The sequence below is a fragment of the Ambystoma mexicanum genome, chromosome 13 (genome assembly GCF_040938575.1).
Source record: "Ambystoma mexicanum isolate Mex_15411 chromosome 13, UKY_AmexF1_1, whole genome shotgun sequence".
Classification (NCBI taxonomy): domain Eukaryota; kingdom Metazoa; phylum Chordata; class Amphibia; order Caudata; family Ambystomatidae; genus Ambystoma; species Ambystoma mexicanum.
Genome location: NC_090938.1, coordinates 553,235,435 through 553,252,952, shown reverse-complemented (window position 1 = coordinate 553,252,952; position 17,518 = coordinate 553,235,435). Strand labels below are relative to the sequence as shown.

At 44.2% G+C, this 17,518-nt stretch overlaps 1 protein-coding gene and 1 non-coding gene across 3 annotated transcripts; both read right to left on the bottom strand.

Moving 5' to 3' along the window:
- Positions 1-920: 920 nt before the first annotated feature.
- On the bottom strand, positions 921-14,613 carry LSM12 (LSM12 homolog). Of its 2 annotated transcripts, none has more exons than XM_069634336.1 (5): positions 14,311-14,613; positions 13,041-13,174; positions 7,697-7,806; positions 4,639-4,765; positions 921-2,322 (listed from the first exon to the last, which is right to left on the bottom strand). In XM_069634336.1, exons 1-5 carry the CDS (start codon positions 14,429-14,431, stop codon positions 2,230-2,232), a joined length of 585 nt encoding a protein of 194 aa, XP_069490437.1. In that variant the 5' UTR covers positions 14,432-14,613; the 3' UTR covers positions 921-2,229. The 2 variants fall into 2 exon arrangements, with proteins under 2 accessions (XP_069490437.1, XP_069490438.1); XM_069634337.1 differs by having other exon boundaries at positions 921-2,341; positions 14,311-14,513.
- On the bottom strand, positions 8,703-8,830 carry LOC138522169 (small Cajal body-specific RNA 4). Its single transcript, XR_011283270.1, has one exon. It is a non-coding gene; the product is annotated as a small Cajal body-specific RNA 4 (non-coding RNA).
- Positions 14,614-17,518: the final 2,905 nt, after the last annotated feature.

The following is a 17,518-nucleotide window of genomic DNA, read 5'->3' as shown; positions in this document are numbered from 1 at the left end:
CTGAAACTTGAGAACCATCTCCAGAAGCACCTCAAAACCTTCCTCTTTGCTTCTGCTTTCTCTCCCCTGCTGAATTCCTGGCTGATACTGTACTGGTTACCTGGCCACCCTTTGATCTCAGGGCCAGGTGCCATCCCCCACCAGTGACACATGCTCGGTTTCCCTGGCAACCCCCCACACTGGGGAACTGTTTGGTATCCTACAGTCCCCCCAACAGCACACCTGATGTCTGCACTTAACCCTGCACTTGCCACCAGCTGACCCTACTTCTCTATCGTTTTAGTTCTATTCCCCCCCCCCCCCCCCATGTAATGCACAGTCCTTAACCCCCCCCCGCTTCCAACTCCACACTTCAGCTCCCCTGCACTTGTGTGCTCTGCTGCATGACACTTGGCTATCTTCCCTCTGTTCCCCCTCCATTTCTGCATCGCACCTTGCGTTATACATCGCAACTACAGTCGTTAACACAAATTCCAAAAAGGAACCCACCTGGACAGTGTTACAAACCTGTACCAACACCTGCCATGCTTATGTGGGGCGTAATTGCTCAAATGTAAAATTGAGCAAGCCAACTAATCCTTGCAAACCAACTAAAACTTGATAATGCTCAAAACTGTCCTCTAATGAAAGAGGACCCCATATACTAAGACATGGTGAGAAACCATTTTACACGCAACGTGCCTTTCTTCCAAGCCAAAAACGGCAACTTTCTTGGCAATACTTTCTAGTCACATGGCAGATCCCCTACCAAAAATAATAACACCCCCTCCTCAGCACTCAACTGATGAAGCACAGTTATGCTACTCAGGTCAACCGCTATTGCCCTCAAATAGTTTCAACCATTGGTGCCTTTCTGTAACCGATACATCTTAGATAAAGCTGGAGGCATGTACATCTGTATCTACAAAGTCACAATAAGCGATGGTTAAAAAATGTTTATTGTTTGATCAACAATACTTTGTGTTTAAAAAAAAAAGAGGCAAGGCTTGAATTACTCAACTTGATCTGTTTGCAAAGGACCAACAATTTTGGGGCAGGTCTCCAAGCAAACGGATGCCCCTGTGGAGAGCTGGAACCACCCACACTAGCCAAAACCATGACAGAAGATTTGTGGGGTGCCCCGCTAAACCCCTCACCGTACTGTGGCTCACATCAATACACCCAGCAAGTAAAATATATTCACAGCTGTTTGAGGAGGTGAAGCACAGTACTGCACCAGTGCTCCAGCTCTCCCACATCCTTTTTTGCCAACATAGCTATACAAACATTTGTTTGTAAGGACACCACCTGCACCCATATGCCATGACAGCAAGGGCATGGCGATGCTTTAAGGTTTATCCCTGGGATACAAGCATGGAAGAACCTAGTCAACCTCCTTCATAGAGGGGGGTGCCTTAGTATAAGCTTAGCATGAACCAATGTGATTGCTGCTCCTACACCGACTGTCTTGAGCTTCCACTTCCCTTCTCCCATCCTTTCGTTATGGGGCAGGGACTGAATGTTTGAGTAGGACTTTTAGGCAGCCTACAGCAAACTACTGTAAGCCAACCTGCCATGGAAGATTGGCTTTGATGGGGAATAGAAATGGAAAAGAGGCAGCATTAGCATTCCAACCCCAACAAAGAACCCATTCCCAATACAATACCCAGGAAAGTCAGTGAGCACAAACCCAGGACGAACAAGTAGTTAGAAAGATGGGGCTTGCCTCAGCTTCACCACAAAGTCTTCCGTTTGCAACAACAAAAACAATAGAAAATATTTCAGCTCTTTAATATATATCTCTCATATATATTTTTAAGAAAGGGGAAATGAAAAGCCAATTCAAGCCTTGCCCTAAAAGGGTACCAGGACACAGTACATTACCACTTCTGGGTTTTGCTTGAATTCTGACAGTCAGATTGTTGCTTTTATTTCAGAAGAAAGGCTGAGTTCTTCAAAACTCGAGAAATTAGGTAAGGTGGAGTAAAGACACAGAAGATCGCTTCTTAAATAAGATTAAACTGACTCTGGGAGAATGAAACATGGTAGCTCAAGTAATGAACAATCTTAAATTATTTATCCATTTTGTTTTAAAGTCTAAAGTTTGGAAGTCGGCTCCCTCCATGAGACCGGACACGAAATAAAACCCTAACCCACCCCCACCCCCCACTTAGCCAGCAGCTTTGGCCTCTTTGAGGCACACGCTGGCACTGCTGGATCTGTAAGAAGCCCGTGCTCAAAGGGCGAGTTTCACGAGGACAGGGCACTTTCCTTCTGTGACTGTGGGGCTGAAGAATGCTGCACCACCTTTTGGCTCTCCACATCTCTAAAATGTTTCTCAACCTAGAAGAAAATGAAAAGGCTGCAATGAGAAAAATGGTACCAGATCATGACAGCAGTTTACACAATATAATTGCAACTCAGTCAATCCACAAATCTGTGGGGGTTACACTAATCTCTCACGTCTGCTAACTTATTAGGACTTCTCCACTGAGAACCCCTCCCCAACAAGCCCCTATTTTATTTATATATCACGCTCATACACAAGTGTTCCAGAGCGCAACCAAGCAAAGGGAGGGAAACAGGGAAGAGCAACAAAAACAATCGTAATAGGCCCAGTGACATCAAGAACGCACAAGTGCATGGAGAAAGGAAAGGGGGTAAAGTGCATGGAAGGGTGAGAAGTGGAAAGTGCAGAACAGCGAAAGGAATAAATAAGTGAAATGGTGTTAGTGTAGCCAGCAAGTGGCAAGTACATGATTGGTCATAGGGTATATATGAAGTGCAGAAGAAAGGTAGGGGCTGTAGGGGTACAGATACAGATCCCAGCGCAGTGGGTGGCCCGGAGGCAGTGCGAGCAGGTACCTGGGCCAGGAGGACAGTGCCAAGAGCGAAAACAGGTCAGCAGGGGAGAAGAGGGCAAAGGAAGACGCGAAAAAGGTCTTGAGGTACTTCCAGAACTGGAGATTGTTCTCCTCAAGTTTCAAGTACCCATATCCAAATCCCTACAGTGCATTGTTGTTTTCCAGTCAGGTTTGTATGCTAAATATCCCATACACTCAAAGTATGCCTGCCAGTACAAACATGCAGTGCGACTGCTTGCTAGGAGTATCTTCAAAGAATATCCGGGCACAAAACATTCTTCTATGAGACAACCAACATGTCACAATGTACATCACACTAACAGCCATCAGTTTATAACAAATGGATTCTCTGAAAACAAAAGCATAGGATCAATGGCAGAGGGGCAGGTTTCAATATATATATATATTATATAGTGGTCAGCACCAATGAGGCACCCTGATTTAGGACTGTAATCTTCAAAATGCCAGATTCACCTCTCCCAAACAGTGAATCGGTCTAAATAGCAAGCACTCTGAGAAGCTAGCCTGGAGCAAACCTGCTGCAGTTTGCATAGTTCATCAAATGCTCCAAAAACAAAGTAGTATGCCATGTATATGTAAGGTGCTTCTCTCGTTTGATTCTATACATGTATGAGTGGACTGCCAAGGGAAGGTCCACCCATGGGGGTGGGGGGGAGCTACACCAGTGCCCTGGTTAAATAAAACAAAGCCTGGTTTCTTGTAACAAGAGAAAACCACTTTCCTTCAGTCAAACCAATCCTTGTTACACATGAGCCATATTACATTACTGAGCTCCTAACTGAGGCTCTCAGACAATTACATCACTTCTGGTATCATGAACTACACATTTTCTGCTTTAGATTTTTCTCAGTGGGTCCCTCGGGATCCAATTCATTCCCATTCAAAGTGCTGGCACCTGGAAATTTGTGAATACACCTTTGTTATCTCAAGGACCCCCCTGAGAACGTGCGCATTCACCCCGTTTAACTAAAAGTGCACACATTCTCCGTAAATATTCCAATATATCATGTAGGTCACATGATGTGCATTCAAGTTGGTTGAATAAATCTACTTCATCGGACCAACTCCCCGTCCACACAAGTAACTACAGACTACCACTGGGAGGTACCACACTCCCAACACATATCAAGCTCCACAGCCAAGCTACCGGGAGGTAACCCCCGGGCACAGCGTTCGGGAAGGCCCGCCCTCGGAAAAACCATCCCAGAGGGAATCGTCACATTCTGCCCCCAGAGCAGGTGAAGTGTACAAACTACAGGTGTGTCAAATCACTGTACCCCTCAGGTCTAGCATCACCAGAATCCAGGATCAACCCCCGCTATACCAGAAAAAAAAAAAGAAACGGTCAGGCACGCACTCTAGTTTCCAGTCATTTAATCCTTAAACTAGTAATAGGATTTGATCCCAAATGTGAGAGGTAACAGGATTAAATCCCACAAAATGTTCAAAAAATATACCAGGGTTAAATCCCAACTGCCAGTTCAAATGCACCGATTTAACCCAGTTACCACTCACATTTGGGATTTAACCCTTTTTAACACTGCTGGGATCAAACCCTGTGATTACTAGTTTAAGGATTAAATGAAATCAGTTAACCCCCCCCCCCATGTCTATCACAGCTGTACTGCCCCCTTCCAATGACTACCCTGACCTGTCCCGTGCAATAACCCATTCCTCCCCCGACTCGAGTTGCCTAAAAATTGCTGCATAAGAAAGCAGGGGCTAACAATGAAGGTTCGACATTAGTAATTGCAGGGACAAACGAGATACTTACTATTTTGCGTACGTGATTCAATGAACTGCCCTCTTTGCCTTTACAGTTGTCCACTTGGTACGGTGGTGAAATAACTACCTCTTCCAACACAACGATATTCTTCTCTTGCCACTTAACGTCTTTAATGCTGTGGAAGTAAGACAAATAGTACAAATTCAGCACTGTATATATTCAAAAAATAAAAACCCAGGCATCACTAAAGTTCAAAACAAACGACACATACAGAGTACTACTCAGCCTGGTCGCCTTAAGGAACCCCATTGAGTGTGCATTGAGGTTGCCACAATGTCCCGTGGCTGAGCTACAAAGTCACGAGGTGGGCCATTCCTCCGCCCCACCCCAATGTTGCCCCATTCCATGCACTTCCTGCCAATACAGAATTCTAATTAAACGTGCCCTTCACACCTGCACTCAGATCACCCTTCACAATGAAGGATAAATAAACTGCAACACGCAGCTAACTTGCAACTACACATGAGCATCAAGCTTGCACTACAAAACCATATCAGTAACAGCCAAAGAGCCTGGTCGTTCAATTTGGAGCACAGTAGAGTACGCATTTCTAACAAGCATGGAAGCTGCTAAAGACAATATATAGTAAAGCTGGATAGATGTTGGTTTGGAGGAGGTCTGAATACCAAGAAAAGGATGGCTGCAGGAGCAGTTAAAGCTTCATGGGGCCCAGACAGTGTTTGGAAAGAGTGAACTAGTAAGACAGATGCAGTAGAAATCGATCAGGCAAACATATCAAGCAGTTTAGCACCTTTGTGACATAAGAAACATTTCCAAATAAGTCAGGTAATCATATGATTAAGGAACAAAAGAGCATAACACGATCAATGAAAAGAAAGTAATCAAACCATAAATAAGGTGGAGCTGTGGTAATCTGAATGCAACTGATAAGCTGTAAGCCAGTTGAATGATACTTATGAAAGTGTGGATGCGACAGAAAGTTAGGGAATTCCCTTAGAACAAAACTTAGATTCATTTGAAAAATGGATTTCACCCAAGATGAAAACATTCAACTTATCCCCCCCATTTTTGTTTTAAACACATGCAAATAGATTTGCGTTTATAAAGCGCACAAGCGGCCCTGGGGCATCGTGGCGCTGTTACTGCTTGCTTAGCTTTAACAGTGATGACATATGATAAAAGATGCCAGAGCTAGATGCAAGAAAGGAAGATACATGGGGCTGTTATTAGGGTTACAAGGAAACAGCAGCGGATGGTGTGGTGGGTAGGGCATTGGTTTTTTTGGTGCATGGTGTTGAAAACTGGACTCTCCTGCTTTCCATCTTTTAAGTGTGGGTACACAGCTCTGATTGGTTCTGGTGGGTTAGAGGAGTGGAGTGTGACCCTTTCGGATAGGTAGGGTGGGGCATGCAATGAGAGGCATTTGTGTGTGATGGCCATGGATTTGAATAGGATGCATTCCTTAACTGGTCACCAGTGTGAATCTTTCCTGGCTTGGGAGAGGTGTTCCTTTTGCATGTATGTACTGTTAGGCAATGAAAAGTATTTGAAAACAATCCTTGGAGGAAATGCATCACATTCTGCACACGTTATAGAGGGGAATTATGGGAGGAAAGACAAAGTGTTCAAAAACAATTAAGACAGATTTACTTTAAAAAACCCAAAATCCCATTAACTATTAAAAAGTAGCAAATTAAAACATAATGTGCCGGTTGCATGCCAACACTGCCACATTATAGAAGTGAATCGCATTTTACATACCATGACGGCAAAACAAGTGACGCCAAGTCGTTTATGGTACCATGTGACCTTTATTAATAACGCAAGTTAAAGTGAAATAGACGGAGCAAAAAAGAAAAACAGACCAAGCATAGAAAAGGCTGCTCTAGAACGAGGCAATATCTCAAAGGTGGTTACTTTATAGAAGATTACCGAAAAGATATTAATCCGTTACTTTCCCAAGAGTAGTAGTTTGGGTTAACAAATTGAATATCTTTAGCACTTAAATTACCAGACGCTTTTTGCAAGTGATAACCGACTCTTGGACAATAAGAAATGAGTACTGTGCACAAGTGGAGCTAGGATTGATGGCAGAGGGCGAGTGACATTTCTGTCTGGTTAGTAACTTGCAACAAAATTATCAAAACCCTGAATACAAGAGGGCTTGAAAACTGTTGTACTCTGGAATTCATGCAAAAACCCGCTTTGGGAGAAAAAAAAAAAAACTAACCCCACTGCAAAAGTTAGGGGTTAAATAGGGAATCGGGTCCGATAGCAACCTGGAAGGTAGTTAGAAGTCAATGGCAATACGTTCAAAAATACAGACTAGCAGCTACCAGTTTGCACCAAGAGCCTCTAACAAGGGAAAACGGAATCTAAAACGGTCTGAGCTGAGATTGGAGAGCCATGTGCAATTCCATAATTAAAGAAAGTTTAGATTACAAAGAGCATATAGTCTTCACGATTGAAGGAGGCAGACGGTGCAATGGCACTGCAGAATTCATGTTGGGCAGTGGAAAGGGCAAGACAGCAGTGGGAGGCAGAAGTACTACCAGTGACCATACGGTAAACAGGAAGACAGACAAGAGGCATTGTTTCTGTTTTGCTACATCTATACCAAGATTAGAACCATGCAATTAGTTGGTCTAGATAGAAGACCCTTAACATTCATTTAGGCAGATATCTGGTAGCATGGGGTCCGGGTGTGAAGTGGGGTAGGATATGGGGTGGTAGGTGATCCTTCTGTGAAGAGTCAAGATTGTGGCGCAGAGAAGGACTAGCAAGGCACAATCACTGATGGACTATGAACAAATTAGAAAGCTGTAGCGAAGAGAAGAAATGCAATTGAAAAACATGGTGGTGCTGTGATCATTTTACATAATATTCCACACCTCCTACAAGCAGCATAAACAACAATCAAATGCTGCTTGCAGCCTCATGTACATCTGTGAGAGCAAAGTATTAAGTCATGGAGAACAATGGTTGCATAAAGAAACTGAAAGCACTGCTTTTGGGCAATACTGACAACCTGGGACTTCAAACAGCATTGATATCACAACAGTAAACAAGCACCAGAGACGCTTACGTTTTATGAATGGTCTGGAAAAGCTGTTGCCCGTCAACTGAGACACCAGCACTAATTGCATATGCTTGGCTCATCTTCTCTTCCTTTTCCGTCTTTGCTCTAGCGGCCAGCTAAATAAATTTAAAAAACAAACTTTTAGTAAAGTGTCACTAAAGAGCAAGAGGTCGGCATGCATGACGTTAGTGTTGGAAAAAAAAAAAAAAAAAGGCACCACTCATTCTATGCATCCCCGTCTGGAGAGACCCTCCACAAGCCAGTTCCCACTAACCATTCCTGCACCTCAATTACCTGCAACCAACTTGTAACCCAATGGACATAGTTCCCAGGCACTCACGTGACTAAGAGGTTGTTCTCTTGTGAGGTATGCAGGAGTGGAGCTGGGGTGGTTAGTACATGGTGTACTCACCGCTTAGTAGGATACCTCCATTATCTTCACAAAATGAGCGGTTATACCCAAACTAACCGCCATGAACTTCCGAGTGCAATACATTGGCTATCGTCAGTTCTAATTGCGAAACCGTGGCTATACTTGCAAGTTCCGTCAAAGCTATTCTAGATGCTACAAGGAGTACCCCTAAAAAAAAAAAAAAACAATCTTCTGAGTGCAACACATTAGTTGTCTTCATATTTTAACTAAGTGTGGTCTATATGAGGTCCTCAAATCTATTGGGTGCGAAGCATTGTTCGTTTCTCACCATTCTAGGTCCAACACATTAGCTACTCAATAACTTTTCACTGCAAAACAATGGCTATCATATTTTCGTCTTAAGTTTAGTGTAAGTGCTATCCTCCTAAATCCCTCATATGTGACGCAAAGTCTACCTTTAACACGTCTTCTCAAATAAAATACATAGGCTAACCAACCTTCACAATTCATCAAGTACAATACATAAGCTAGCCTTCACATTACTTCATTACTAAATGAACCCACTTGAAACCAAAACAAGACCTCCCCGATTTATAACCACATGTAGAAATCCATAGCAAATGGTAGATCATACAGAAGAAATGTGGGCAGTAGCAATACATTGCAAGGACAACTGGAACAGCAACAGTTCTTTACTGCCCTTTTCTCTAGGAGGATGGTATCAGCGGAGCCTCACTTCATAGGCCCAACCTTCTTAACCCTCCAACAAAAGTTAATACTGCTTTCAAATACAACATTAAAAAAGTAGTGTTGTAAGGTGCCATCCAGATGAATGTACTTACGGCAAATGGTCAACATCCCTGTAAAACCACCCAAGTGAAGGTGAAAAAGAGTGGCAGAACGGTACTGTTATTCCCAATATTTAACCCCTAAAAATATACCAATCAAATTCCTACCATAGTTTATTTATTGTGCTTGTACAGCAAGTAAATTTTGTTTTAAAGCACCCACAGGCCGAGTGAGCCATGGTAACGAAGGCAAATATAACAATGAAGAGAAGGAAGAGGCAGCCCTCCTAGGCCTTGTGAACATCCTGAACGTGCAAGTGCAGAGTGAAGGTGTGGGGGGGGGGGGGGGGGGGGGGGGGGTTGGGCTAGTGCTAGGAGTTCCACTGGAAGTGCTAGGGGGTACGTTGCAAGCTGCTGTTAAGTACCTGGCAGATATCACTTGGCAATTCAATAAGTGCAGGCCTGTGAGAAAGCACAGGCCAGTGGGAAGAGGCCGAGGAGGCCAGGATCCAGAAGGACAGATGCGTTGACTGGTGTCTAGGAATAGAGGGGGTGGGTGAAAGGAACGTCTTTAAGAGCTTCTGGAATTGAAGAGATGCAGCTCAAGGAGAGGATGGGGAGGCTGTTCAGAGGAGAGCCAGCTGAGGAAAGAATTAGACCAACATCTTGCCGTTTGGAGAAGTGTTGGTTATGTAGACTTGGCTCGGAGGAACGTAGAGATCGGGCAGCAGTGCATTTGTCGAGGGCCAGTTGTAGATCGCATGGTCCCTGGCCCCAGACAGCCTTATGGATGATACAGAGGGATTTGAATTTGATCATTGCAGAATCCACTGGTGAGGTTATAGGGCTGAGAGATGCTGCCACTGGGCTGGAGGCCAGGGATAAGTCTGGCGGCTTATTCTGGATAAGCTGGAGGGGACAGAGAGGAAGAGGCTATCGCAGTAGTCCAGCCTAGAGTACCAGACATTGAGCTTCCGGGTGGAAGTGAGCAAAGGAAGGATTCCTTTGCTGAGGTGGAGTCGATAGTGGGCCTTCTGGGCAAGCTCCTGGATGTAAGGGAGAAAGCAAAAAGTCAAAGATTACTCCAAGGTTTCTGGCTTCAGGTGGAGTCGAGCCCAAGAGGGTGGCAAAGCGAAGGGAAAGAGGGAGCAGGAGTCCCAATGAGCAGGAGCTAGTCTTGCTGGCGTTGAGACAGATCATTGGAGGCACACCAGGACTGGATGGCAGAAGGAGAGGATCAAAAGGGAAATTTGAAGAGGTCTGGCATCTGCATTATACAGTACAGATCAGTGAGCGCATGCATAGAAACAGAAAAGGGCAGGTTCAGTGTGTGATGCCAAGTTTGGTCGACCCATTTTTCTTCTGTAATGGGGAGCGCATAACACTTTACTTCCTAGCAACAGTCATTCTGGTGCTTGTAGCCTTTTAGATGTGCCAAGAAGGGGGCAAATAGTGTAGCGGTTCTTGCAGATCAAAGATTTGGATTCATGGCTGTGCATGTGCTCCAAGTACACATTAGGGTTAGAAATGATTCAATGAGCAGGAGCTAAGAGTAGCTTGGCTCCTGTGAGTCAGACCTCACCCAGCAGGCAGAACTACTGCTATGGAATCAGGAGCGGGTACAAAGTACACTACAAATGTAACCTCCACAACATCGGCACACGTCCCCTTTTTGCCCATTATGTATAATCTATTCGGTATTGTGTGTCCAAATTCTTCAACACTCAATTAATGTTGCCTGTCAGGACGAAAAGGTGCCTAAAGTAGCTCCTGGTAAGTTTGTTTTAAGCCAACTGGGCCAGAAAAGGCAAAAATCCAGAGCCAAGTTATACCAGCATTTTCAAACCTTTCACACAACAGAAGGCACTAAAAGGTTGCTAACGGGAAGTGAACATATGATGCAGACAAAAGGGGGAAAAGCAGGCAAAAACCACACTGGTTACACATTAGCCAAGTGCAATAGTGCCTGGTAGATGTTGGTTGCTAACTAAATATACTAGAGGCAGGTGCTCAACAGCTCACAGCAATTGTAACTGCGTTTGAAACTCCCACCAAATTATTTGTCTTGGCACGTGTGGCAGCATAAGCAGTACATGCCTGAGGCAGAGTTAACGAAAACAGGCAAATGTGGCGTGCTGTAGCCAAAATGTACCTAATAGTTATTGCATTTGATTTAAAGCACCCATCCCTTCAAAGGGGCACTGAATGTTTTGCGATACACTGCGAATGTGGTCATTCCAGGACACTTACAAGGAACATGGCAGATTTGTGTGGCGGGGGTCCTACTTGCACGCAAAAAGGATTCCAATTAGGAGATTCTCCCAGAACTGAATAAATACCACTGTAGTACTCATTTTGAGTCAGTGGCCTTAAAACAGATTGCAGTTAAGACAAGGCTGTTGGAGCTCCCACTGGGAGAAAAGCGAAAGGATGATTCATTGTGACGCAACTTAAGTAGTGAAGGTAGCGGAAACATTACAAGCTGGTCTGAAGAATTGTCTGAGCCACACCGGAACTTGGAAGGAATATGATGCACCGATTAGAGTCACGTAAACTACATGTACATACAACAGCCCGTGATGAATGTCCGGCAGAATCAAGCCTCGAGGATAGAAACTTGGACTAGGTGGTTTTGGACGGGGGTGGGTGTATAGAAGTCCCTAATATCTGCATATTACACCCTCCATCTATGACAGTTTTAATACATGTTTCAAGAAATGATTTATTAATCCACTATAGGAATGTCCTGTACAATTATATTGTGCTAGTGTCTGCATAAATGTTTAATAGTGCATTTGATATCAAATAAGTGTTTTAGAATTTAAAAAAGGTGGAACTACTCTACTCGTTTCCTTGCACTTCTATTACATTTGTGTCACTTTCTTAACGTAGGCCACTACTACCCAGTCCAGTAGCCTGTACACAAATTTTATTTAGCGCTGGAACTGCCGAGAGGGTCTTGGAGCACCTTACATGTTTCAATGAAGGCAAAGCATGTCAGCAGAAAGCATTTCTCTGCCACATTTGCAGACGTAAGCACCCCCAATAAGGATTGGTCCTGAAAGGTCCAAAGTAGCATTGTATCTTTCAGCAAAATAATGTTTGTCCCAGTGCTGGAAATGGGAGGGAAAAAAAAAAAAAAAAAAATATTGGGTGGGGGGGCGTGGCGGGGCAAGCCTGTCACCTCTTTGGAGGGGTGGCACCAAGGGACGTGGCGCCAGGTTGCGCAACTGTATCTCTTCATATAACCCATGCACAACATGCAACAAAAAGTGCATCCACACTGTAGGAGATCAGAATCCACCAAAACCAATCAGGGATGCCTCTCCAGACTAAACCCATGCAGTTATCCCCTGAATAAAAAGGCACGTTGTTAAAAAAACAGCCCAAAACGACCACTAACCTGTTGGGCAACATCAATTGGTGGCACCAATTATCAGCCGTCAATCAAATAGCAGCATCAAATAAGCTGAACATAGGTTACATTGGTAAAAACTTGTTGCAAGCTACTAGCACGTCAGTCAATTGCCATCCTCAATTCAGCACACACACACACACACACATTCATTACTGGCCAAGAGACCATCATTAACTTGCTAATGGCGAGCGTGCAGCAGCTTCGGATACATGAACATTGTCAATCAAACAGTCTGCTATCTCCGGAGGGTATAAAATAACAGATTCTCAAATATTCGAGTTAAACATCCAAAAGTATTGGGCTTGCAAATAGAGACGTGTAAAAGAGTACCAGATAATGTGCAAATAAAAGTTGCAACATAAGCACATGCATTGAAAACGAGCTATTCTGAAGCTCATTTGGGAGGCGGATTCACAATTAGCGTATAAACTCCTAGCTTAAAAGTAAAGTAAACCACTATCTGGCTTTGCTGTCTACAGCATGGAGCAATGAATGCAGTTAAATTCATTGAGCACAAAATAACTCAAAATCTGCTCGGTGGAAATGAATAGGCCGGTCATGAAACTAAGTAGTCGCTTCAAGAGCGAAACGCAGCACAAAGAAAGGCAAACTAAAAAGGCACTCTTTGGACGCAAGAAGTTATTTTTACACCTTGGGTGCTCCCATGTGTGCATCATGAATTGAAAACTGGGGCGTGTCCTCATGCACCTATCAGTACGATAATACGAGTTAATTCTGATAATGGGGAGAAAAAAAAAAACACAGACTCACCTTGGTAATATTAAGGGATGCTAAAGGAGGTGGCGTTTCCGTGCGGTCGGTGAGTACTTGTATATCTGAGACATACTGTAGATTGAGGAGCAAGATGTCTGCATGATTGGCTTTGCCACTAGAGGAAGGACATTCTGGGAGAAACGTGTTAAAGAAAAACAAACGAGCGAAACAGACTTCCTATATTGAGTCACGGCCATCTCAAAATTAAAATTTAGCAAATGCGTTTAAAGCATCCTAAACATTAGTAATACCATTCATTCGTGCATTGTGAAATACTCTGAAACACCAATATGATGTTCAGCACAATTTTACTCTGCGGTATATAAAATATATCTACAGATAAGAGTCCGGCCGGAAACGCCAGACAAACAGGAGCATGGTACCAACCCCAGGTGTGTTTCTACCCCATTGGGTCACTAAGGCGCAGAGAGCAACGCATTCGAATACTCGAATGTATCGCTTTCCCCACATCTGAAGCCAATGCACTAAGTATTCATATACGACTACAAAGACTGATGCACAGTGCAATAATGCAATACCATTCTACTGCACAATTAGTCAAACTGATGAAGTGCCGAAGAGTCGCATTCAAGCCGTTTACTATTCCCCGCAACACCATTTACATCAATTAACTTACCCGTTTGTGATCGCAGAACTCAACTACGTAACTTAAGGGGCTAGCGGACACACCGCCCTCACACCATAGCCAATAGATTATATAGGCTCTGAACTGCAAGAACACAACAATGGAGGAATATGAGGCGGGATTAATGTCTGCAGAAGACAACCCGTACAGATAACCTACGATGCTTATCGGCAGCGGCCCTAAGGTGCAGCGTGACCCAACTTCAATGACTTATTGTTGGGGCAAACCACATAGCAATAGGTAATACCACTGTACACAGCTGCAATATGCTGCTATGGAAAAGAGAACCTGTGCAATTTGGTGAACAGAACAACTTGATGGAGGAGGCATACAGCACAGTGAGCCTCATTACCAAACTATACCTCCCGACTTGACCCAGAATAACCCTACGACCCTAGTCCTGGAAGCATAACCCTAGTACACCCAAGCATACAGACTCACTCCCTTTGACCGGCCGGGCAGGCTCTCTGCTCCTAGGCAGACACAAATCGGCATCACACATACGAGAGGCATGTTGAGCGGTGGGCCAGAGCCCCGTGTTCCCTGTCGGGCAGGCCGAGCTTCCCTAGCTACCGCCCGCTTACTTCCCACCCACGCCCCCACAACACCATTAAAGGATACTAAGCGCCAGCATCTTTGACTGGTAGTCAAAGGCCACCACCTCGCCCTGCAGCCGCTGCTCCTGGCAAGTCCGGCAGGACACCTGGCTGCCAACGCTGAAGTACTCCCCCGGAGCCGCCATCTTTCCAGCACAGCCAGGGCGGCCTCGGCTCGGCCTTATCCACGCCGGGCTGCGCCTGACGTCACCACGGCGCGACTGGCTGCGTATACTTGGTGTCCGAAGTGACTGTAACCATAGCTCCTCCCCTTCGCGCCGGCGCGCAGCGGATCCGCTTGAAGCTGGTCACTTGCATACAAGGAAGTGCGGGATGTGTGACGTGGAACCCTCTGTGTCTCCATGGCAACTAGACCTATGCCCATGTGACCGGAACCGAGATTGACTTTGGGAAACCAAAGCATCACAAAAATAACGTAAACATCGCTCTCCTGATAGTTAAAGAGCCATTTAAATACCCTGCCACATCTTACATAAACCTTTGCGTGAACTACACCTCGGATTCAACAATGCCCACGATATTGAACCAAAGCTCCCCTACAAAACATAACCCATTTTCTGACCTTAACGTAAGCCTACTAATCCGAAACGACCCGTTTTTTTATTCAAAGCTGAGCTCCAACGTAACATTCAAGTAATATACATAATGACAATACCTGTCCGTCAGTTTGCAAGTCAACCCTTATTGCGTGCAGCGTGCCCAACCCCCTTCTACAATAGATGAGGCCGCTTGGGGGCGACTCATGGAAAGGCCCTTGGCCTATTTTAAACAAATGACAAGTTTTGACGCACAACTCCCTGAATATACCGTCCACACGGGGGAGAGGTTTTGCACTAGGAAAAGGGACCTTTGTTTTTTGTCGATGGATTTGCAATGGGGGAAAAGGTCTAAGAATATCAGTAAATTGGTCAGTAAGCGACTGTATAAGTGGCATTGTAACGGGAGACATACATTCAAAATGACTGTCCATGTAAAGCTGTGGAGCTCATCAAGAGTTAGAAAAGGCTGAACCTCTTAACAGCTCTATTCCACACTGAACACTCACTGATAAAAGGTTGGTGGTTGCAAGGACCACAAGTGAACACAACATTAAGTGAACCTGTCATAAATGCTGACAGCCGTAATGAGTGTCTTGCTAGCAAAGGATTTTATTATGCAAAGTTTTCGGGGGGAGCATAGCATGAAAGTCGGGAGGTGTGGCAGGCTGTCATGTGGGCATGGACGTCATTTAGGGGTCGCCAGAGTTCGCAACTGCGACCTCTGGGGTCTCCCTTGCAACCTCTAAAAAAAAAGATTTACATTTTGTTTTCTTTTTTTTTATTGCAAGCTCCTGGGCTGTGGCCAGCACCATGTGGCTCTTTACTTCTGGAGTGCCTGGCTTTCATTTTCAGGCCCCTTAAAACAAAATAAAACAAAAATAAGAAGAACAGGAGTGCCACAAGTCTAACCCTTTCAGCACTCACCCTAAATAAGAAAGAATAGGAATACCAAATAATGTGTCTTTCTGGAATTCTATACAATAATTGCTAGACTCATTAAAGGTTTATTTCAGGCACACTTCATGGGGTGAGTCAATGACTGAGTCTGTTCTTAAACTCCTCAACTCAGCCTTTCATCCTTCTGAAGTCGATAAATGAGTACCAACACAGGTTGGGTGATATTGGGTGTATATTTTTTTCTATATAAAGCTCTTAAGCGTAAGTGCTATATAAGAACACATAATTATCATTTGGTCATGGACGTCTGCTTGCATTCACAGTAATTTGGTAATATGGGCCTATACACACTGATCTTAACGATACATAGGGCGATCCATTCTTGTATGATATGTACATCACATTATAGTGATATCGTTACTGTATTTTTCGTAGTGTACAATACTATGTGATGCCACTTCTTATTTTGTCAACGGGTCAATGGTCGTGTTCCATCGCTTCCTGCAATATCACTTCAGGGTGGGGTCAAATGACATCACTTCCTGTGATGTCATGAAGGGTCATGTGATGTCACTTCCGCTACCTCAGGCATTTTGGTGAAATGACGTGGCTGCATCTGGGATCTATGGATTCATATTTATCCGTCTGGCACACTGAACTGAGAAGTGCCCTACTAGAAAGTATTGCATTTTTAACAGTTTTTGAAAAAGGCCAAACATTGCAGTGAAAGCAGGGGCTTAGGATAGGTGCCAGTTATCAAAACTTCTCAGCAGCAACTAATGTTCATGCCACTATCCCTTTACGTTTAGAATAGTTCACCTACACTGCAAGTAGCTTCAGGAAGGGTGTGGCGGGGTGGAACACCCCCACAGTGTTTACTCAGTTGTCTAGCGTGTGTAGTCGGGTCTGAAGGTTTGGATGATATGGCCCTGAATTATGCTTTCTGCCTGGCTTCCCGCCATTTACAACTCTATTGTCGGGAATGGGCCTCATAGCTGAGAGCCATTAATGGTAAACTGTTCATAGAGGCAAGTCTCTCTATGAGGTCCGTTTGCGACATTCCAATTATTTAAGAAAAGCGGCAACTGTTACCTGTGATAGGTCATATGCATTTTAAAACCAAGTCCACACAGAAGCCCACAGTAGATGGTGGCTTAATTTGTAAAAAAGGTCAATTGAATAGCTTTACAAATATACAAAACTGCCTACTTGTTTGACAACCATACAAAATACTCTTTTCAAAGCTGCACTTATTCACATAATGCAAGACATTTTGCCTGATTCTGCCAAATAATGAAAAAAGCAAGTAGCCTTTATCGATAATATAACCGACCCACAATATACTATATTTGCACCTAAATTAGCTGAGTGTCACATGTGAATAGGACATCCAGCCCTCCTTTTCTTGAATTCTGTCACTTGCAGCTCATTTATAATTGTGCTCTGCATCTTGTCCAGCAAATATTGTAGACAACTGAAGCTCTCCAATGTCACATGTGATGAGTCCAGTACAGATTTGAAAGGCTCAAAAAAGAGGTATAATCTGTGGAGTGAACAAACCTTGTCTTTGGCTCGTGCAGGTTCCCCGGGTGATTTACCTCTGACAGGAAAGTCAATAGCCCCTGATAAGTCAAACATTTTGGGCTTTTTCCCCCATAACAAACAAAGTCACTCAATGAAATACCCCAGACCTGCGTATGGACTGCTGAACTAGGGGTAGAACCTGCTCCGACTGTCCCAGTTGAAATCGCAGTCTGCAAGATTCCGGTACCTGTG